Source organism: Aedes albopictus, chromosome 1, assembly GCF_035046485.1.
Source record: "Aedes albopictus strain Foshan chromosome 1, AalbF5, whole genome shotgun sequence".
Classification (NCBI taxonomy): domain Eukaryota; kingdom Metazoa; phylum Arthropoda; class Insecta; order Diptera; family Culicidae; genus Aedes; species Aedes albopictus.
The window spans coordinates 98,413,800-98,437,603 of NC_085136.1; the positions used below are offsets into that span (position 1 = coordinate 98,413,800).

Sequence of the window (23,804 nt, forward strand, 5' to 3'; positions counted from 1 at the left end):
TGAAAAAAATCTTGAAGGAAGCTCTCAAAAACTGTTGGAAGAGTCTCTGGAGGAATTTCAGAAGAAATCCCTGCAGGAATCCCTTTAGGCATTCTTAAAGGAATCCTTGAAGAATTTTCTGGAGGAATTCGTAGACTAATTCTTGGAGGAATCCGTAGAGGAATTACTGGAAGAATTCTTGGAGGAATTTCAGGAGAAATATTTCGAGAAATTCTTGGAGAAATTTCTAGACGAATTCCAGGAGGAGTTCATTGACGAACCCCTGGAGGAATTCCTGGAGTAAACTCTGAAAGAAACCCTGGAGAAATCCATGGATGAATCCCTGGAAGAATTTCTGGAGGAATCCCCGAATGCAGTCCTGAAGGAATCCTTGGAAGAATGCCAGGTGGTTTCCGTGTAGGAATTCCTGGAGCAACTTCTGGAGGAATGCCTGGAGAAATTCCTGAAAAAGTTTCTATAAAAATTCCTGAAGAAATCCATGGAAGAATCCCTGGAGGAATTTCTCGAAATATTTCGAAAAAAAATCCCGGAGATATTTCTGGAGGAACTCCAGGAGGAGTTCATTGACGAACCCCTGGAGGAATTTCTGGAGTAAACTCTGGAGTAATCCCTGAAGGAATTTCTCGAGGGATTTCTGGATTAATGCCTGGAAGAGTTCCGAGCAGAAATTCCTGGAGAAATCTCTGGAAGAATCCCGGGAGGAATCCCTAGCGCAATCCCTGGGAAAACTTCAGGAGGAAACCCTGAAGAAATTTCTGGAGGAATCAGTGGAGACATTCCTGAAGGAATCCCGGATTCCTGGAGGAATTTGTGGAGAAATTCCTGGATGAATATCTGGAGAAATGTCTGCAGGACTTCTTGGGAGAATTTCTGTAGCATTCCGTGGAGGCATTCCAGAAGAAATTCCTGAGGGATTTTCAGGAGAAATACTTGGAGGAATCCTTGGAGGCATTCCTAAATGAATCTTTGAAAATCCTGGAGAAAGCTGTGGAAAATTTCTGGAGAAATTCCTGCTGTAATCCTAGGAGGAATTCTTGAAGGAATCCGTGAAGGAGTTCCAGGATGAATCCCTGGAGAAATTTCAGGAGAAATCCTTGAAGAATTTCTAGAGAAATTTCTTGAAGATTCCCTGGAGGAATCGCTGGAGGGACGAATATCTAAAGAAATTCATTGATGAAACCCAGGAGGAATTGCTGAATAATTTCCTGGAAAAATCCATGGAAAAATCCCTGATGTAATATCTCGACGAATTCCTGGAGGAATTCCTGGAAGAGTTCCGGGAGTTTTTTTTTTCTAATTTTCTGGAGAAATCGTGGAAGAATTCCTGTAGAAATTCTTAGAGGATTATCTGGAGGAATATCTAAAGGATTTCCTAAAGGAATCCCTTAAGAAATTTCTGGAGAAATTCCTGAAAAAAAATAACAAAAACAAAAACTGAAGAAATCCATGAAGCAAACCCTGAAGGAATTTCACGAGGAATTCCTAGTGTAATTTCTGGAAGACGGAGAAATTTCTTAAGGACTTCTGAAGGAATTTTTGGAGGAATTCCCGAAGGAATTCTTAGAGGTATTTTTGGGGAAATATTTTAGGCTTCCTGGAGGGATTCCTGGAAGAAATTCCTTGAGAAATTCCTGGAGAAATTCTTTAAAGAATTTTTGGACACATATTTAAGGCTTCCGGGAGGAGTTCTTGGAGGAATTCCTGGATGATTTTTTTTTGGAGGAATTTATGAAGAAACTCATGGATGAATCCCTGGAGGAATTCCCGAAGAAATTCATGGATAAGTTCCTGGAGGAATTCTTATAGGAATTTCAGGAGGTATTCCCGGAAAAAATCCGGGACAAATTCCTCTAGGATTTTCTGGAGGAATCCATGGAGGAATTCCTGGAAGAATCCCTGGAGAAAACAATGCAGGAATTCTGGCGGAAATTCCTAGAGAAATTTTTAGAGAAATTTCTGGAGAACTTCTGGACGAATTTCTGAAGGAATTTCTGGAGAAATTCCTGGAGGAATCCATGGAAGTACCCTAGAAGAATTCTTGGAAGAGTTTCAGGAGAAATTCCTTTAGGATTTTCTAAAGGAATTCTGGTAGAAATTTCTAGAGAATTTTCTAGAGGAATTCTTTGTGGGATTTTTGGAGAAATGTTTGAGGCTTCCTGGATGAATTGCTTAAGGAATTCCTCGGGAAATTTCTGTAAGAATTCCTAGAGGAAATTTTGGTGGAATTTTTGAAGAATTTTTGAAGAAATTCATTAATGTATCCCTGGAGAAATTTCTGAAGAAATTCCTTGAAATGGAATATTTTTTTCGAGGATTTCCTGGGAGGGTTTCGTGAGAAATTTCTTTAGGATTTTCTGGAGGAATTCGTGGAGTAATTCCTGGCGGAAACCCTGAAGGAAATATTGGAGGAATTCTGGCAGACATTCCTAGGGGATTTTCCTCGAAGAAATTTTAGGAGAAATCTTTGGAGAATTCCGAAAGATGATTCTGGAGGATTTCCTGGAGTATTTACTTGAGGAAGTCCTGGAGCAATTATTTGAGGAGTTTTTGGAAAATATACGAGGCTTTCTGGAGAATTTCTGGAGGAATGTCTAAACGAACGTTTCGAGAAATTTCTGAAGGAATTCCTGGAGGAACTTTTTGAGGAATTCCTGAAGAAATTGATGGAAAAAAAATAAATTCTGGGACGAATTCGTGAAGGATTCCCTGGAGGAATTCCGCGAGGAATTCCTGAAAGAATTCCTGGAAGAGTTCTGAGAGTTTCTGAAGGAATTTATGGATGAATTCCTGGAAGAAATCCCTGGATGCATCTTGGAGGAATCCTGGAGGAATCTCTGTAGATTGCAACGAGGATTCCGATCGAAATTGTTAATCTAGGAATTCTGACTCAATCTATGGAGTCTTCTCAACCGATAGCATTACTAATTGTCCAAGATTGAAATTCTGTCACAACTTTATTTTTTTTTTTGTTTAGTTGATAATTTTCTCGATTTTTTCCATTGTATATGATACGTTTATACAATTTTGTAAGAGTCAAGCTAATGACGACATATTGAAGTTTCGCATTGCCTTGAAATCATCACCATCCGAAGCCTTCTCCAGAATCCAAATATAAAGTACTTAGCGATGTTAGCACCACAGCATGTTGAAACCCCTTCTTGGGAATTTATTCTTCGTATAACTCCATGATTCTATCTTGTACCATGATCATATATGGTCCACTGCACAAATTTATACTGGCCTGCTTACTTTCACACGAAATTTGACGTTTGAGAGGTGTCGGCACCGCTCAAACGTCAAATTTTCTGTGAGAGTAAGCAGGCCAGTATAAATTCGGGCAGTGGATCATTGCACCATCGTTGTAGTGCCCCTCTGAAGCCATAACCCTGCGCACGCTAATGGATTCAATCAGAAATTCTTACAATACCTCTTCCAGAAATTTTTCAGACATTTCTCAGGAAGTCCTTCAGGAATCCACCTAGGAAGCTCTTTCGGAATTCTCCCAGGGATTCCTATCAGAATTTATTTTGGGAATTCTCCCAGGGATTCCTCTCAGAATTTATTTTGGGAATGTACCACGAACTCCTCCAAGAATTTCTTCTTAAATTAATCTAAACATATCATCTTGAATGTATTCTAGCAAATTCTTCAGGCGATTTCATCGATTCTTTGCAAGGATTCCAGTATTTGAAGTTCTCCAGAAATACCTCCACGATATTCTACAAGGTATTCCCCTTAAGAATTCTTAGAGGGATACCTCGAGGGTTTTCTTCAGTGATAGTTTCCATGCTTTTACGAGAATACTTTCAAAAATTCTTCCAATGATGCTTCCGGAGGACTGCTGGATTACAATGAAAGCAGCCATCAACGACGCAGTCGAGAGCACCATCGGGTACGTGGAACGGAATCGACGGAACGAATGGTTCGACGAAGAGTGTATAACGGTTTTGGAGGAGAAGAACACAGCGAGGGCGGTAATGCTGCAGCAAGGGACTCGACAGAACGTGGAACGTTATAAACAGAAGCGGAAACAGCAGACCCGCCTCTTTCGGGAGAAAAAGCGCCGCCTGGAAGAAGCGGAGTGTGAAGAAATGGAACTGCTGTGCCGTTCCCAAGAAACACGGAAGTTCTATCAGAAGCTCAACGCATCCCGCAACGGCTTCGTGCCGCGAGCCGATATATGCAGGGATAAAGACGGAGGCCTCTTGACGGACGGACGTGAGGTGATCGAAAGGTGGAAGCAGCACTTCGATCAGCATCAGAACGGTGTAGAGAACGTAGGCACGGGAGCCCACGGTAACGGAGGAAACGACGACGTTAGTGCAGCGGAGGACGGAAATGAACCAACTCCCACGCTGAGGGAAGTTAAGGATGCCATTCACCAGCTCAAAACCAACAAAGCAGCTGGTAAGGATGGTATCGCAGCTGAACTCATCAAGATTGGCCCAGAAAAGTTGGCCACCTGTCTGCATCGGCTGATAGTCAGGATCTGGGATACCGAACAGCTACCGGAGGAGTGGAAGGAAGGGGTAATCTGCCCCATTCACAAGAAAGGCGACCATTTAGAATGTGAGAACTTCAGAGCGATCACTATTTTGAATACTGCCTACAAAGTGCTATCCCAGATCATCTTCCGTCGTCTGTCACCTAAAACAAATGAGTTCGTGGGAAGTTATCAAGCCGGCTTCATCGACGGCCGGTCGACAACGGACCAGATCTTTACCGTACGGCAAATCCTCCAGAAATGCCGTGAATACCAGGTCCCAACGCACCACCTGTTCATCGACTTCAAAGCGGCATACGATAGTGTCGACCGCGCAGAGCTATGGAGAATCATGGACGAAAACGGCTTTCCTGGGAAGCTGACTAGACTGATTAAAGCAACGATGGACGGTGTGCAAAACTGCGTAAGGGTTTCAGGTGAACTATCCAGTTCATTCGTATCTCGCCGGGGACTGCGACAAGGTGACGGACTCTCATGTCTATTCTTCAACATCGCGCTGGAAGGTGTGATGCGACGAGCCGGGCTTAACAGCCGGGGAACGATTTTCACAAAATCCGGTCAATTTGTGTGCTTTGCGGACGACATGGACATTATCGCTAGAACATTTCGAATGGTGGCAGAACTGTACACCCGCCTGAAACGCGAAGCAGCAAAGGTCGGACTGGTGGTGAATGCCTCAAAAACAAAGTACATGCTGGTAGGCGGAACCGAAAACGACCGGATCCGTCTGGGTAGTAATGTTACGATAGACGGGGATACTTTCGAGGTGTTGGAGGAATTCGTCTACCTCGGATACTTACTGACGGCTGACAACAACGTGAGCCGAGAAATTCGGAGGCGCATCATCAGCGGAAGTCGGGCCTACTACGGGCTCCAGAAGAAACTGCGGTCGAAAAAGATTCACCCACGCACCAAATGCACCATGTACAAAACGCTAATAAGACCGGTGATCCTCTACGGGCACGAGACATGGACCATGCTCGAGGAGGACCTGCAAGCACTCGGAGTTTTCGAGCGACGCGTGCTAAGAACGATCTTCGGTGGTGTGCAGTAGAACGGTGTGTGGCGGAGAAGGATGAACCACGACCTCGCTGCACTTTGCGGCGAACCCAGCATCCAGAAGGTAGCCAAAGCCGGAAGGATACGTTGGGCAGGGCATGTTGTAAGAATGCCGGACAACAACCCTGCAAAGCTGGTGTTTGCAACGGATCCGGTTGGCACAAGAAGGCGTGGAGCGCAGAGAGCACGATGGGCGGACCAGGTGGAGCGTGACTTGGCGAGCATTGGGCGCGACCGAGGATGGAGAGCGGCAGCCACAAACCGAGTATTGTGGCGTACTATTGTTGATTATGTCTTGTCTTAAGGCGAAACTGGATCCATTTCCTCACTTTTTGGTTTTTGATTTTTTATTAAATAACGGAGCGATATTTTCAAAATCGGTTTTCGTAGACATGTAGAGTATGGATCAGGGTATCTTCTGATTTTTTACGCGAGAGAAAATGTTTTTCGTTTTTGCAGAAACCATTTTTGAACAAAATATCACTAAAAAATGGTTCCTGCAAAAACGAAAAACATTTTCTACAGCGTAAAAAATTCAGAAGATACCCTGATCCATACTCTACATGTGCACGAAAACCGATTTTAAAAATATTGCTTCGTTATTTGATAAAAAATCAAAAACCAAAAAAAATGAGGAAATGCTTCCAGTTTCGCCTTAATGATGTTGAACAAATAAATGTATATATGTATGGTATCGTCAACGGGCAGTACTAATAATTCGAACTACATAAACCCTCAGTCAATCAATACAGGAGTCTTGTTTTTGTCTGCGGGCTGAAATCTACAAAGGACACGGGCTTGAGGACCCAACTTCTATCAAAACTCGAGTCTGATACATCCGATATCAACATCGAAGGATTAGTGACTGAATGCCAAGATCTATCCAACTTGAAGCATAATACGGCGTTGGTGGAGAAGAAGCATTCATCTTCAGCGGTTCAAACGGTTCGTCAGTTCAAATAGCAAGATCAGAAGCAGTCAAAGGCGACAATACAAAACGGTATACTTCCTCCATCCCCGTGCTGGCCGTGTGGGGCCATGAACTACATATGTGAAAGATTGCCAGTTCTCAAAACATGTGTGCAAACAGTATGGAAGAATGGGCCATAAAGAAGGATACTGTAACTGTTCGACGAAATCTTCAGCATCAACGTCCACTTTCGACAAGAAGATCAGCAAGAAGAACTGTGGCTCGGATATCACGTTGATCTCTCAGGAAACTCATGAGAAGATTAGCAAGCCTGCTATCCCATGTCTGCTGTTCAATATCGCCTTGGAGGTGTTATGCAACGAACCGGGCTTAACAGCCAAAGCACGATATTCACGAAATGTGATCATTTTGTCTGTTTTGTGAATGACATGAGTATTTTTGCTAGAACATTTAGCAGAACTGTACACTCGCCTTAAACGTGAAGGAGCAAAGGTGGACTGACGGTGAACACGTCGAAAACGAAGTACATGCCGACAGACGGAACCACGATCGTGGTTTCGAGGTGGTGGAGGACTTCGTCTACCTCGGGTCCTTATCAACAGCAGGAAACAATGTTAGCCGCGAAACACGAAGGCGCATCATCAGTGAAAGTTGGGCCTACTTTGGGGTCCACAAGGATCTGAGTATTCCCAAAACTGACCTGAACTATGCTCAAGGAGGACATGCATGCACTCGATGTTGGAGCATCGGGGGCTTAAGACGACCTTTGACGGTGTGCATGAAAACTGTATATGCCGACGAAGGATGAACCACGAGCTTGCTGCACTTTATGGCGAAAATAGTACCGTCTACCCCCGTTGGTTTGACCTCATCTAATCTGAACACTTTTTAATTTGACCCCTCTAATCTGCACATCCTTCAAACTAAAAAAGGTTCAAACGTCATTCTGCTCATGGAACGGGGTGAAACGGAACGCAGAGTCAAAACAAAACAGCAAAAAGGGTTACCATCAATGTGTTTTTCGATGCCAACAGAGTTACTAGAAGTTCAAATTAAAAAATGAACCCCGTTGATTTGCATGAGGTATCGTTCAAACCAACGGGGCTAGACGGTATCTGGAAGGTGGCTAAAGCTGGAAGGATACGTAGGACAAAGCATGTTGTGAGAATGCCAGAGAACAACCCAGCAAAACTGGTATTCGAAAGGGATCCGGACGTTACAAGAACACATGGAGGACAGCGTACAAGGTGGCCGAACTAGGCGCAGAACAATCTGGTAAATATAGGAAGCGGTCGAAGATGGAGGACTGCAGCCATAGAGTAATCAGCAAGGAAACCAACGAAATGGATTTGGAGTTATTAACGACAACATTCCTTGAACGTTAAAAACAAACTTTATTCGACTTCAAAGTTTTTTTTAACTATCTAATACATAATCTACTGATGCAACACATAACTTTGGTATAGTTATAATAATAGTTCTACTCTTATGACTACTAAAATTTTCTTACCGTAATACAATCTCATATCGAACGGTTTCACCTCCCCACTAAACCTCGTAAAATTGATTTATGACTTATCGATCAACCCGCGTTTGTAGTTGGCGGTACTATACCTCGATCGTCCTAATAGCTAATGGATGATAACCGCCGGCCGCACCACCACGTGTGCTCGTAAAATGAAGTCTCCATAATAGAGATACATAGATGCTGCTATGTATAGGTATTATACCTAGTTGATGCGAGATCGTTTGATGATTGCACTTTCCGGTTCATGCTCATGATGATGGCCGCTCTTTCCTCGATCGACTAATCGACAGCTCCATACCTTTCACGGAGCTAATTATTTATGCAATTTTATTGGTTGATAACCGATAGCAGCCAGCCGGTGCGGTGGTGATGGACGCTGACGGAGGCTTTCTAGCTCAATAGCTAGCATCGCAGCGGTACCCTGAACTGCCATATAAAGGAACGACTAAGGTACCGTAATTGTGGGTAAAGTTGTTCCCATTCAGCTGATTCTTGGAGTTTTCTAATTTCTCACATTTCAACTTCAACGTCTCGTATTCAGGATTTACAAATGTTTTGTTAGTATTCTATGTTTAAATTGTTGTATGTTTAATTTGATTTGTGTCACCGAAAACTACGGTACTTCTATTGGCGATCTTCCTGTTTCGTTTCGTATCACTATTACAGCTACAAGTTTACGCAGGTTCATGCGTTGCGTACGTTTCAAGCATGTTCCGTTGTAAATTGATTGAACATATATTGGCCGATGGCTATGGCGGCGGTGACCACTGTACTGGCTAGTATACATTCAATTGATGTTGATTTGATGACGAGATGGCGGTGGCTGCGTGACAAGTTAGATTGGTCTGGTCGACGAGAAGTGGTGTGTGGGGGTGGCAGGATTCAGCGGCATTTTTCGAATAGTGCTCCATCACTTTCCCGGTAAGGTCGTTCCAATTGCAGCGCAAACTGGATTGGGAGAAAGGAGAAAAAGAAGATACACGTCAGGAAAGGCAAATTACGTTTATGTGGGGGGTTTTTGTGATCGATACAACATATGCATTTAATGTGTAGTTACAATAATGTTTCGATTTGATTGGCTCTTGATGCACTAAAATCAAAGGTATAATCGACATATAAGCTGAATTGACAAAGAAAATGTGAAGTAAAAAAATACATTGGGTGCACTATCCTCATTAATCGTTTTACTACTTTTATCTGTTTGAACCATAAGTGATGGTGGGGTAGGTTCAGCTATCATGGGATTTCTCCCAGAGATTTTCGCAGGACTTTCTCCAGATTTTTCTCCTGAGATTGCATGCATAGGCTCTTTCGAGATTTCTCCTGGACACTTCTCTAGAGATTTCTCTTAAATGTTCACATGGAATTTCTCTCGGAGTTACAGTTCCTTGTGGGATTTATTCCGTACGCCTGAAGTACACAGGGTCAAATATTTGACAAGGAAAGAACTCAAGACACAACATGTTTGAGCATTGGTTTCTTTTGGTACAAAAATGTGATCCTGTGTGCTAACAGCTATATTGTGGGGAAGGAGTGAAAAGTTGGTTTAACTCGCAGGCTCAGCTCATCATCATCATCATTATGGCTCTACGTCCCCACTGTGACTTGGCCTGCCTAGCTTCAACTTAGTGTTCTTTGAGCACTTCCACAGTAATTAATTGAAGGGCTTTCTTTGCCTGCCATTGCATGAATTTGTATATTGTGAGGCAAGTACAATGATACACTATGCCCAGAGAGTCGAAAAAATTTTCCCGACTGGAACGGGAATCGAACCCGCCGTCTCCGGATTGGCGATCCATAGCCTTAACCACTAGGCTAACTGGAGACCCCCAGGCTCAGCTCGGAGGTGACTAATAAGCAGAGCGTTAATGATTAATCATAAATTTAATCATGATTAATGATTAATGATTAAGATTAATCAAAATCATTAATCATAATCACAACAAAATCTCATTTAATCATTAATCATTAATCTTAATCACACTGTTTTTGCAATCTAATCATTAATCAGTAATCATAATCATGGGAAAAAATATTAATCAATCATTAATCATTCATCACCAAAAATGATCCATCATATAAAATATATGATCCAATTTAAATTGGTTCAAATGCTGTTCTGAATAATATAATTTGTGATTATTTTTTTTTCAAAAATCCCCCGGACAGATTTACCTTTTACTTTTTAAACTTCAAAAACATGTTAAACAATATATATATTTTAATCATTTCCAGTTTTTTGTGATTGATTAATCATGATTAATCATGATTTTTAATCAATGAGCCATTTTCAATCATTAATCATAATCAATGATCACAGACAAAACCAATTTTAATCATTAATCATAATCTTTAGTCATCCTTAAAATCAAATTAATCATTAATCATAATCAATAATCACCAAAATTGGAATTTTAATCATCAATGATTAATCATGATTAACATTTTTGTTAATCATGAACGCTCTGCAATAAGAACAACGACGATGACAATCTATGTGCTACTTCTCGCCCTATGATTGCTCCTGAAGATGCCGTTGAGAATTACATATCTACATGTTATAGAATATAGATAGTAAGAGTAATCCAATAAGCTAAATTAGTGTATGATGAGATCATAAATTCTCTGTTTTTGCATTGAAATGGTGCGAAACGCGTGTGCGTATTATAATTTTGTGCCTTATTTGATGATTTTTGAATAAAACTTTGGGTAACTAAGCTGTTGTTTTTTTCTTTTTCTTGCCTCTTTGACTACACAGTTTCCCAAAGTTTTGCCTAAACAATAATCAATTGGGCAAGAACTCATAATGCCCTGCCCACGCGTTTTGTACCATTATAGGTATTGCAGAAACAAAGAAAACGAAAATTTATCTATTACTACAACATTTAGTACTCCACCGATCGTGTCTGCCGCAATCAAGAAACGATCGCTTGGAAACACTGATCAATTTTGGCCTTTCCTTACAAAATCTAGTGGACCACCTTAAAGCTGCCAACCAGTTAAGCCACATGTCGAACCCCGTATTTCTGCAGGATCTGGTAGAGAAACTGCCAGAATCAATGCGATTAGACTGGGAAATTTTCAAGAACAAAAGGCAGGCAGCAAATCTTAAAACCTTCGGAGTATTTATTCAAGCTTGGTCTGGTAACCGCGGCAAGAGAAGTCTCTTGAATTTCCTGGGCTGAGATTCACAACGAAAAGTGACAAGCAAAAATTTGGTGAATCCGGTGTCCAGCCAGCCCGATCCCCTGAACACCTGGGCGTTTCGACACACCACGTAGCCTTTGAAGGTCTCAAGTCACTTACACTACAATGGACCGGGAACATGAAGCGGCTCGAACCAAATAACCAGTACAAATTAGTTGACGCTCGTACAGTGAGCTGGCTAGCACGTATATGGATGCCTCGCACAACGCTTCCTTCTTCTACGAGATCTTCCGCTGCAAGACTAGTAGCTCGTGTAACTCAAATTACACCGTTCAACACTAAATTTTGTTATGGGATGAGAAAAAAAAAATAACAGGGGTTTGGCACCCTAGAAGTGCCATAGTGAAAGAATTTTTGAAAAATATTGAACCGGGCCTTCACAGTTCAAAACCGAAGTTTGTATGGAGAACTTGGGGTGTTCAATTGATATGTGCATTAGAACACGCTGTGCATATATTTAGGCGTTATACAATAACGATACTAATGCCGTTTTTCTTTATTATCCAGTTCCAACCTGGGTTGGAACTGGATCAGATCACAGTTTCAACCCCAACCCGACTTCGGTTTCGCTTGTACTAAAGTTTGTTTGACGTTGTTTGTTTACACATGTTCCGCCAATCCAGTTCCAACCCAGGTCAAAAAAGAAAAACGGCATAACCCAAATACCGAAAACGCCTAAAAATATGCACGGCACGTTTCAATGCACATATCAATTGAACACCCCAGGTTCTCAATACAAACTTTGGTTTTGAGCTGTGAAGGCCCGGTCCAATATTTTTCAAAAAACCTTTCACTATGGCACTTCTAGGGTGCCAAACCTCTGTTATTTTTTTCTCATCCCATAACACCAAATTTTGTAAAATTTTGTCGAGCAGTGTTATTAATAGGACTCGAGAACCTGAGACTATGCGTTCCCCTGAAGCTACGAGAAGGAAGACCGATTGGTGCCAAATGTCGGCTAGGGTGGAGCATCTACGGATGCATCCCTGAGCAATGTACCCTGAAGGCAGACGTCAATTTCCACGTCCCTGCAGTAGCCGATCCTGATCGTGAGCTGAACGAGCAGTTTCGAGATTTCGTCACTCTAGAAAACACTGGTGTTTTATAATATATGGATATTCCAGCATCCAGGGACAGTAAGCGTACAAGAGAGCTGATGCTGTTGGTTGACACAAATCGTCGCATATCTGGTTAACCCTGCTATGAAACTGGAATTCTTTGGAGGACAAACAACCCCAATTTTCCCGAAAGCTACACTGAATGGCTGAGTGCAGCAGACTGAAGAGACTGGAACGGAAGCTTCAAAAGGATCCGAATTTGAGGAAACTAGTTTACGAAGATTCTGGATTACGAGCGAAGAGGCTATCCAAGTAACCAGAAGTTCGGATAAGAGGGTACTTTAAAAACTAAGCAGCTTGTTGGAGAATGCTCTTTAGCCTTCTAAGCAGCTTCATTTTAAAGTAATTTCGGAACTTGAAATTTCATACAAGGAAGCTTATTAGCCTTCTAAGGGGTCATGCACAAATTACGTCATGCTTTTAGGGGGGGTGGGGGGACCCATACAAAAATGTTTGAGGTCTCATACAAAAGGTGTGACATAGGGGGGGGGGGGGAGGGGGGTTGAAAAAGGTCGATTTTTGCGTGACATAATTTGTGTATCACCCCTAAGCAGCTTCTGATGAAGCTTTCCCAAAATGATTGTAAAAACAAAAATGTACTTTCCAAATTCTCCAAAGTCTGTATATGATATACTCCTGGAGAAGATTCGAACCGGATCCTTCTGCGTAATAACCTGCTGCCGCACCGCTGCGCTGTTGTAAATACTTTTTATAATCAAGTTAACTGCGCTACTGCACAAGCTTACAAATCTAGGTGTCGACAAAGTAGGGTCTTGTACCATTTGGGCAGGTGTACCTATTTTGGGCACTTGCCGCTATAACTAAGTCAATTTCAAACCGATTGACTTGAAATTTTGTATAGAGTTAGGCACGTGCAGTATCTAACTCTGTACAAAAACTCAAATCAATCGGTTTGAAATTGACTTAGTTATAGCGGCAAGTGCCCAAAATAGGTACACCTGCCCAAATGGTACAAGACCCTATTGGTTCAAGTTATATTTCACAATAAATATATGAGAAATTAGATAGCTAATGACGCTGTTGGCAGTAACTTTATTTATTTTTTTTCGTACCTGTGGTTTAATTATTCAATGTTATTGAGTGTACACTAGTATGGGACAAATATCAAATCCTCGCTCCAGACGACTTTTTAGATCCCATTTAGGTCCCATATGAACTGTGCAAAATTTCAGCTTAGTCGGTGAAACTATAATTTAGCGCAAGCGGTTCAAAGTTTTTATAGGATTTACTATGGAAAAAGTTACACTTTCAGACAAAAAATCCCAGAGGTCGTCCCTTGTCTCCTTAATTCAAATCGATCAATGTTTCTTGTAGAAAAATCAGTTATGAAACTTTCCTTCGAAGACCGCAAAACAATTGGATGCTTATGGAAAAAGTTATTGATTTATTACCGATTAGTGATCCAATGAACGGCTTTTTGTTTTGTTTTATTAGCAGCACTGTAGCTGCTGCCTTGGCTGCTGCTGTTTCTGGGGGTGGTGATGCCTCCCGCCACCCCAAGCAACAACGGCAGCAGCAGTGCTGCTGATAAAACAAAATAAAAAGCCGTTCATCGGATCACTAATCGGTAATAAATCAATAACTTTTTCCACAAGCATCCAATTGTTTTGCGGTCTTCGAAGGAAAGTTTCATAATTGATTTTTCTACAAGAAACATTGATCGATTTGAATTAAGGAGACAAGGGACGACCTCTGGGATTTTTTATCTGAAAGTGTAACTTTTTCCATAGTAAATCCTATGAAAACTTTGAACCGCTTGCGCTAAATTATAGTTTCGCCGACTGCGCTGAAATTTTGCACAGTTCATATGGGACCTAAATGGGATCTAAAAAGTCGACTGGAGCGAGGATTTATTTTTCCCATACAAGCGTGTACCATACTAGTGTACACTGTGAAGCGGTTGTTTTGTTTTGGTCGATAAAATCGATTTGACACTTCTAGTACCAGTATTGACGCTGTAGGGACGTGGCATTCTAGATGTTGGTCACACGAACACTCGCGACATTGACATTCTGTGGCTAGTTATTCTACTTATTTCACCCGGCTTGTACTTCATCATAATTGTGGGGTTCGAATTCGGTGGGCGTCACATTTTTTTAAATTTTATTCTCATTTCAATAATTAATTTGGTAAATTCAATTTTCATGTCCACGAAAATTTTCGGATGAAGTGTTTTTTGCTATAATGAAAAAAAAAAAGATAAAAACTTAGCCCAACCAGTTACTGAAATAAACTTCTATGAACTTAAAAGTTCCGACAAAGTTCCGAATAGCATCTTAAGCAGCTTTCAAGCTGCTTAAGAAGCTAACAATGAGCCTTGCCCGAATTTGTGTGCGAAGTTCCACCAAGGCTCATAGTTAGCCTCTTAAGCAGCCAGAAAGTTCCATTCGGAACTTTATTTGAACTTCGCGGAACTTGCAAGTGCATTTCGTCATGGGGAGCGCAACTTTTGGTTACTTGGGCGTTTTTAGTGTAAGTATCAGCGCATTTGAAAGGACAAAGCTAGGCTCCATCATCCCACAAACAACAGTCAGCACGCTACACATCGTAGTTTAGAAACCCACCACCTGAGGGATTGGTTACCACCCACTTGGCGGACATGAGGGGTGGCGTAATGGGACCATTGAGAAATTAGACCAAGGACCGAGGAACGGGGCCATGAACCTCAAGGCGATTGGTTACTCGGTGATCGTTTACTTGCTCAGAGTTCGTCGACCAAGATAGAAGGAAGCTAAAGTTTGAAGTAGCCGGAAGAGTTTGTGAAAAGAAGTTAAAGCTTTGAGAAGTTTGTAGAAGTAGACAGACGAGTGTAAAGTGGGCCACAGGTAATTCTACCATCACTTCTTTTATGCAAACCTGTTAGTAGTGACCGATCGATTTCCCTACGTCGTCTCCGTGACCATCTGGGAGAATTTCGGTACAGAACTTGCCGAAGGCCGATCCGTCACCATGTCGGCAGGACCGGGATGCGTAGAAGGTTAAGGAACCCGAGCGGTGCAATCCCAAGCCACCCAAAGACCGTAGAACGTCGCTATCGCTGATAGCGGTGTTAAGTACCGTGCGCCGCCATCGTGTACGCCAGCACCAGGAAGCTACACGAGGGCTTGTGCACCGCCATCGTGCGTAATACCCAGGACACAGGTGCTGCAGGAGCGGGTCCCCCAACTAGACAAGGTCAGGGAGATAGAGGGTGAGCAGAAGTGGCAGGAATTGGAAATATAACGTGTAATCCCTGAATAAAATGTAGTTGTCCATGAAGTGCTGTTGTGATTCTTTATTTTAAGTGCGATCCCTGCCCGCGAGTTCCGTGACTTGAGCGTGCCGACCCTGAGGCTATTGAGTTGGGGAGTCTCAGTATTGATACTGCTCCCGACCGACTTACCCGATACAGCATCCGCTCGATAACTGGCTGCTGTGTAACTGGACTGCTTTTTAACTGGGCACTCGATAACTGGGCCAAAGTCCCGTTAAAAAATAGTTGCCTGTCAAAAATATACGAAATTTAACCTCACATTTTGCAAATCAGTAAACAAAACAAAATATAGCATCCGGCTCCGGGAGCTCAGTCCAGTTATCGAGCGGCGCTCGCTAACTGAACTGTCGTTAAAGCCCAGTTATCGAGCGAAAGCTGTAATGACATTTTACTCACCGAGATGCGCCTGAGAGCCTTCATTCAGCAATTTACTTTCACTGGCTTAGACTATTTCGAGGTTGATATCGGGTCAGTATTAGTCAAGGATGACAGGAGCAACGCTGAAAGATGGGTCGCTTTTTCGGAGAGAAGGGTAAACCTGGCTCTAGTGATCCAGATCTTCACCAAGGTTTACGGGTTGGGGTATGTCCTGACGGGACCCCTCGTCGCAGCAACGCTGTCAAACGTGACGCTTCATCTGACAACAACGCTTGCTGATCGTGCTGATCAGCTCCTGCAGTAAAGGCGTCTACCTGAAAAGCGAGTCACGAAGTACGTAACTGAATACTAGGCAGCTAACATCGAGAATGTGTATTACTGTATTAGCCGGTCTCTAAAGCTGTACAGGTCAGACTCGATTGTCCGGAGTCGGGTTCTCAAGCTTCCCAAACAAATATCTGAGGAAAAAAAATGTTGTATGGAACTGAAATTTTGTAAATTTTGTCAAATTAACTTTGATTAGCCAAAATTTCAGATTTGTAAAGCATTCCGTTTGCTAGAGTTTTGTTTGAAAAGCTTTGGAACCCGACTCCGGATAATCGAGTCCGACCTGCACATCGAATCGTGGACTACTTTTGGCAGCCCATCACTATAAAGCATCTGAACGACTTCAAGTTGGCCGATGATGTTGCCCTACCAGCCCAATGGGCTAAATCAGAAGACGTTTAAATTCAACAGATTTTGGGGGCCTTTGACAGTTCTCCTATGAAAATGACAGTTTAACGTTTGCGCCTTTGTTCGGCAGTTGTAAACAGTGGCATACACGAATCTGTCTACTGAAAAGGCCTATGGTACTCTGACATGCAGAGCTAGCTCAAGGACCTAGTCGAACGCTTCTTTGCAATGGGTCTAACCATCAACGTCAGCAAAAGCAAACCGTTGTTGGATGTCAACATGGACAACTCCTCTAACTTGCTGAGCAGGCAATAGAGAAGGTCGAAAACTTTAAATATATTGGCAGTTAGATGTTAGATAGCATCAGATGGCGGTACCAAGATCGACATGAGAGCACGGATCAAGAAGTCTGGTGCGACGCTGCTTTTGCGAAATATATGGAGATTCAATCGGGTTAGTCAACGCACCAAAATACGAATTTTTAATTCCAACGTGAAATCTGTTCAGTTGTAAATCAGGGAAACGTGATTCGAGTCAGCCGAGTTCAAACGCAGAAGCTGCAGGTTTTCATCAATCGATGTCTGTGGTTCATAATTCGGGCCTGGTGTCCTTACAATTGGATCTCGAATTCTGAGCTCCATCGACGATGCCATGTTCGAAATTCGAGAACGTAAATGAAAGTGGATCGGCCAGTCAGAGGGAAAACGAAATTTGCAAGCAAAAGCTGGATTGGAATCCGGCATAAAATCGCAGCCATGGCAGACCCAGGGGCTCGTGGCGACGAAGCCTCGGCAAAGATAGGAATCCGACTTGGGCCCAGGTCAAGGCTAAAGCAAGCAGAGTTTTCCCCAGGGGTTCACAGGATACATCAGTGAGTGAATGTAGCACCAGTCTTTCTGTTCACGTGACAATCAGTATTCCATGGATTGGAGCATACAATATGCTAGTTACCTTCCAAAAATCAGCTTAAGACACCTGATAAATTTTGGTGGCCATACAGTGGGGGGGTACAGTGTTATATTAATTCCTACTGAACTTATTCTAGTCTTTAAAATACTCTAAACTTTGATTCATTACTCACCGATTAGCAGTCCCCCCAGCAGAATGAAGATCATCTCGCAATTCAGGGTGAGCAGGAAACCGACCACGTTGCTGCCGACCATCGCTCCAAGCCGGCCGGTCATCAGTATCAGACAGAGCGCCATTGCCCTAAATAATTTCATCGCGGCAACATCCATCAGGGTAGTGTAGTGCAGTAAACCACACGCGGCAGCGGCGCACGGCGGGCGCAATGGTCCGATGCATTTCATAGATTTCACAGGTTCGAAACGGAGCAGAGGCAGGAAAAACCGTTGGATTTCGGCGTTCCGACATCGATGATTGAGGTGCGTTTCCACCACCACGTGGCGCACACGCAATCGTTACAAGTGCATTAATTCGGATGTTTGCATTTTTCGATGTATGATGGAGAAGATCATGTCCGGTCCAGGGTCCGATCCGGTCCGGTGTGTAATCGCATGCCCAGCAGCCAGCCAGCCAGCCAGCAGCGATGGGGTTATTATGTGGGGAGAGGAAAATCGCATAAATGATTAATTTCATAATTGTTATGGCTAATGGTTGGATGGGTTGCGATGCTGAAAGGGAAGAGCGATAGTTTTTTTTTTATCGTTACAGGTGCGCGGAGAAAAGCGCGAGAAAGCGTTACGCTTTGGTCGGCTTTTGGCTTTTGTACATATTGGGAGGCGTTTACTTTATACCTAAGGTTGGCAACGTGCGGGGAAAATCCGTTTTCATGCGGAAGTAATGGATACGATGCATTTGTTGATTGGGATCGTAAAAGTAAATGTTCGATGAGGTCCATTTTGGGTTTCCACCAAATAATGATCTTTCAACACGACTTTTTTACTAACTTTTTCGTAACAACTAACACACATGGGCATGTTAATAAGTATAGCTGCAAATGCGCTTGCAAAAGCATTTAAGTTTGGTGAGATTCTCGATCAACACTTAATGTGTCAAAACATCAAGATTTGTGACAAGTTAGATTGCGGGAGCTACCGCGCGATAACACTACTGAGCGCTGCCTATAAGACACTCTTCCAAATTTTATCAAACTGATTGCAAGAGAGTTCGTGGGACAATATCAGGCTGAATTCATGGGTGAACGCGCTACAACGCATCATATGGCAGGTGTTGCAGAAATGCCGCGAATACAACGTGCCCATACATCACTTGTTCATCGATTTCAAATTGGCATATGGTACAATCGATCAAGACCAGCTATGGCAGATTATGCACGACTACGGATTCCCGGATAAACTGAAACGATTGATCAAGGTGACGATGGATCAAGTGATGTGCGTAGTTCGAGTATCAGGGACACTCTTGCGTCCCTTCGAATCTCGCAGAGGGTTACGGCAAGGTGATGGTCTTTCGTGCTTGCTGTTTAACATTGCTTTAGAGCCACGGTTCCCAACTTTGACTCTCGCGACCCCCCATGCTGTCGTCACTGCGCTTTTCGTAAAACAATCGAAGCGTGTCTGCAAGCGGTTGGGGGGTCGCGAAACGAAGGTTGGGAAGCTATGCTTTAGAGGGTGTAATAAGGAGAGCAGGGATAAACACGAGTAGAACGATTTTCACGAAGTCCGTTCAGCTGCTTGGTTTCGCTGATGATATTGATATTATAGCTCGGAAATTTGACGTACATCCGAATAAAGAATCGGAATCAGCCATTAACGTGTTGAAGACAAAGTACATGATAGCAATGGACTCTAGCGAAGAATCACCGCGCCCGCCACCCTGAATTTCTTTCGACGGTGATGAAATCGAGGCGGTTGAAGAACTCGTGTACTTGGGCTCACTGGTGACCGCCGACAACGACACCAGCAGAAAAATTCAGAGAAGCATTGTGGCACGAAATCGAGCTTACTTTGGAATCCGCAGAACTCTACGATCGAACACTGTTCACCGTCACACGAAGTTAACAATCTACATAACGCTGATTAGACCTTTATGGGTACGAAGCATGAACTCTACGTGCAGAGGACGAACGCGCCCTTGGAGTTTTTGAACGGAAGGTGCTGCGTGCCATCTACGGCAGAGAGCAGATGGAAGACGGAACTTGGAGAAGGCGAATGCATCACGAGCCGCAACAGCTACTGAGAAAACCAACCATCGTCCACACTGCGAAAATCGGGAGGCTACGGTGGGCGGGTCACGCCATCAGGATGTCGGATAGCAATCCGATTGAAACGGTTCTCGAGAGTTATCCCACTGGTACAAGAAGTCAACTCAAGTGGAGGACGATTTGCGAACCCATCACAAAGTGCGGAACTGGAGACGCACAGTCATGGACCGAGCAGAATGGAGACGACTTCTACGTACAGCAGAGAACACTCAGGCCTAAGTCTGACCGGTAAGGTAAGTGATATCGTAGAGAAGACGAACGAAACCGTTTCCTTGTAGGTGTCGGCTTAGAAGAATACTACGGATCACCTGTTCCGGTGGTAATTTTCTTAGCTTTCTCGAAGTCAAACATCAGTAATGACTTCAAGCAGGCCTTGACCAGACTTCGTCAGTCAACGATACGATGGTGGCATGGTGGCCAAGCAGGACCATGATGAACTGATGGCAACTGCGGCATATGCAGAGCCCTTGAAGCTGAAAGTACCGAAGTCTACTAAGACGGAGGCCTTCGTATTCGCGGGTAGTTCGAAGGGTATGCTGGATGCGATCGTTTATGACAAGCAATCGCAGAAGCGCGCGAGGTAGCCGTTAGGACAGGCAGTTGTTAACCCCGAAAGTCGGAAATAATGCCAATAAGTCGGGCCCCAACTAGGCGTCCGGGAAAGCTGAGATGGGAGGGCCGGAAAAGGCTGGCCCGTCCCGGATGGAAGGGAACAAGGGGTTGCAACCGTTGTTAGGCCCTCAGCAACCACAAAGTAGGGTACACCCTGGCCGTACACTGGAGCCTCTTTTTATGCACATGGCTGGGACTGCATAAATTAAAAATGTGCATTAATTAAAAAAAAACATAAAAAGAGAGAAATTTATGCATAAATTAAGTTTGGGATTTAATTGGAGAATCTAGTTCGCGAGAACAGGTCTTGCTCCTGGCCAGTTGAGGTGAGGCTAAGGAGGTTTCCAGATCGTTCTCAGTGTGCTCCAAAAGGGTATTCCAAGGAGCTTCAGGGGCGTTTTAAGGGGTTGTTTCGGGGGATTTGAGGAGCCTTTAAATGGTGATCTGTCAAGATTTTTTTGGTGTTTTATTGGGATTATGGGGAATTCTGGCCTCACACGGGTCGACTCGGAAGTCAAAATGGCTTCCGAGTCTAACAGCCAAAGACGACCTTACGTCCGATTCCGGACGAATCCCTCGGGCCCCAGGCCCTAATCATCAAGGAGGGTCCTCTCTCGGCACGGTCACTCCGGTATCGTCCTGGGCCGTGCCGATATCGACAATGAGAGAAGACGCCTGTTAGCACCAAAGACTCCAGCAAAGCCGCTGGAAAGATTCCGATGCTTTTCCGGATGAATGTGCATCCCCAAGCAGCCCCGCTGCGAGAATCCGGTCCCACGTCGGGGCTATCGCATTCGTGCGTAACCGTGGGGGCCAACGCCGAAGGAGCAGAGCAGTGAGTACCCAGTGACGATCGATCCCCTCTTATACACGCCACACAAAATGTGAAAACCACACCCACACGCCACAGAATAGGGCAAAAAAATGTTTAAAGAACATGAAAATTCGGTGTTTCCATACTTTGTCACGCGTCCCCTTGATCACCCAGTAGTAAGCCGACTCTGAGACCCAGCTCGAGGAGTTTCTTGCTGCTGCTAGCTTGTATGTACGGGTTAGTGTTGGCAGGCAGCTAGTTACAAAGTAAGACCATCAGTAGGTCGGCTCCAGAGGCACGTTTTCCTCCATATGGGGCTATCCATAAACCACGTGGTCATTTTTTTGGGACTTTTCAACCCCCCACCAACCCTCCACCCCCCCCCCCCGCGTGGTCATTTGTCCATACAAAATTTTTTATTTGTCCATACAAATTGGTCATTGTCCGAAACACCCCCCCCCCCTCATGACCACGTGGTTTATGGACAGCCCCTATTACGTAGATGCTATCGACTGTTTCGAAATTCACAGGTTTTTTTTTCGGTTTTCGGTCTGTTAAGCGATTGAAGCGAAAATTTCTTTCTTACGCCCGACGTTTCAATGGACTATGCTCTTGAAAAAGATGGCATAGCCCATTGAAACGTCAGGCGTAAGAAAGAAATTTTCGTTTTAATCGCTTAACAGTCTGAAAGCCGAAAAAATCCCCTGTGTTCTCCTTCATTTGGGAAATTTGTGCCACCAGAAGACCATATAAGACCATGGGAAACTCAAGGACACTGCAGCAGCGGTAGAACCGGCGAAGACAAAGGTTACGATGTCTACCCAGACGGAGGCCATCGCTTTCACGAGTAGCCCAAAAAGTGCGGTGAATGCGACTGCTTTTGACAAGCACTCGCAGAATCGTGTTAGGCATCCGTCAGGTGAAGAGCTACCAAGCGGTGCCCGCAAGGCTAGGCGGTTATTATCAACGAAAGTCGGACTTCAGCCAGGTGTCCCGGAAAGCTGGTAAGGGTGGGTCTGAAAAGGTCGGCCTTTTCCGGATAGAAGGAAACAGGAGTTTGCGATCATTGTTAGGCCTACAAAAGTCTGGCGGAAGAGGTCCTTGGCGAAGGGGTCTTGGTTAAGGTATCTAGATGAAATCACTGACACGAGTGCACGTGCGGCCACCGCAGCCGTTCGGTTACGAATGGGCTTGGCAGGGACACATGTTGCCATGGTACAACTACCTGTGGTAGACGCAATTTAATCCGTTAAGCTAGGGATGCTCAAAATGGGTTGGTCAGTATGCCAACTGACTTTGCACGAGGCACCGGAGGTGTCAGGTGTCTTGAACCAGTCATGGGGCTATAAAGACCATGACAAGAGCAAGCTGTGCATGCACGCGAAAAAAACCGTTCTGATAAACGTGAACAAACAAACGCAAATGAGAGAACAGGCAAATATACACCGTGAACTGGAACTAGTTCCAGCTGCCAATAGGGAACTGCATACGGCGGTTGCTATGATAATTTTTCTAAGTCTTTGACGTTTCGTGGCCTTGTTGTTTACAGTTTGGACTTAGAGAATTTTAGTCGATTTTTTTGGTTCGTCCGGTAAAAGGTGCGCGCGTAATGGAATTCAAATGAGTAACTTTCGCGATGATTGCTTCATTATGGTCGTATCCAGAATGTTTCAACTTTGTGCCAATTGGGAAGTCCTGGCAGAAAGAGTTCCACCGAACCAGGAGTTTATCATGACCGAAACCCGTGAGCAAAGCAGCTGATCATCTACCAGCCTCTATCGTACCACTAGTACGGCGCAGACGACATGGGTACTCCAGCAAATGATCAAGTTCTGAATAGAATGTGACACCAGATATGCCGAACTGCCGAACCTTTGCTAGATTGCCATTCTCAAGATGCTTCTTCAATCCAGACTTCGGTACCAGTCGAGGCCAAGCTTTCCATCACTCGCCGCTGAAGAGGAGGAAGTTGGAGCATAGTTATTAAGAGTGGTTTTAAGTAACTAGATTTTAAATTTAATTGAATAAAAGCTACACTGCAGAACATTGACATGGAAAAAAGATTTCTCATGTAATTGTGGGATAAATTTGGGAGTTCTGACATAAATCCGGTTGGGCTTAATATGAAATTTATGATAAACTTGACAGGGACTTTCAAAAGAAATGCATAAAACGAATTTCTACGATTTCTCAGAGTGTCCCTTATGATTTAGGATACCTTCAAAAGTTTCCTTTGAGTTTCTTTGGAGATTACTAGAAAGATTTTATCAGGGTTTCCCTAAGTGTTATTTCCGGGATTTCTACAGCAACTGCTTCCGCGATTCCGCGATTGGAGTTTTGGGATTCCTCCATGATTTCCTTCTAGGATTTCTCCAAGAATATCTTCTGAGATTCCCCCAAGAATTCTTCCCGGGATTCCTCAATAAAAAAAAATCATTCCGTGTTTTCTTCACAATTTGATTCCACAATGCCTTCATTAGTTCCCGCTGGGATTCTTCCAGGAATTTCTGATGGGAT

At 43.7% G+C, this 23,804-nt stretch overlaps 1 protein-coding gene across 3 annotated transcripts in view; it reads right to left on the reverse strand.

Annotated features, from left to right (window-relative positions):
* Positions 1 to 7,868: 7,868 nt before the first annotated feature.
* Positions 7,869 to 23,804, reverse strand: part of LOC109398406 (synaptic vesicle glycoprotein 2A) — a 70,322-nt gene continuing 54,386 nt past the window's right edge. For all 3 annotated transcript variants that reach the window (XM_029855391.2, XM_029855392.2, XM_062845066.1), the window contains exons 7-8: positions 17,756 to 17,883; positions 7,869 to 8,970 (exon numbers count right to left, since the gene is read on the reverse strand). In XM_029855391.2, the coding sequence (XP_029711251.1) occupies positions 8,933 to 8,970; positions 17,756 to 17,883 (166 nt within the window). In that variant the 3' untranslated portion in view covers positions 7,869 to 8,932. The remainder of the gene's footprint in view (positions 8,971 to 17,755; positions 17,884 to 23,804) is intronic.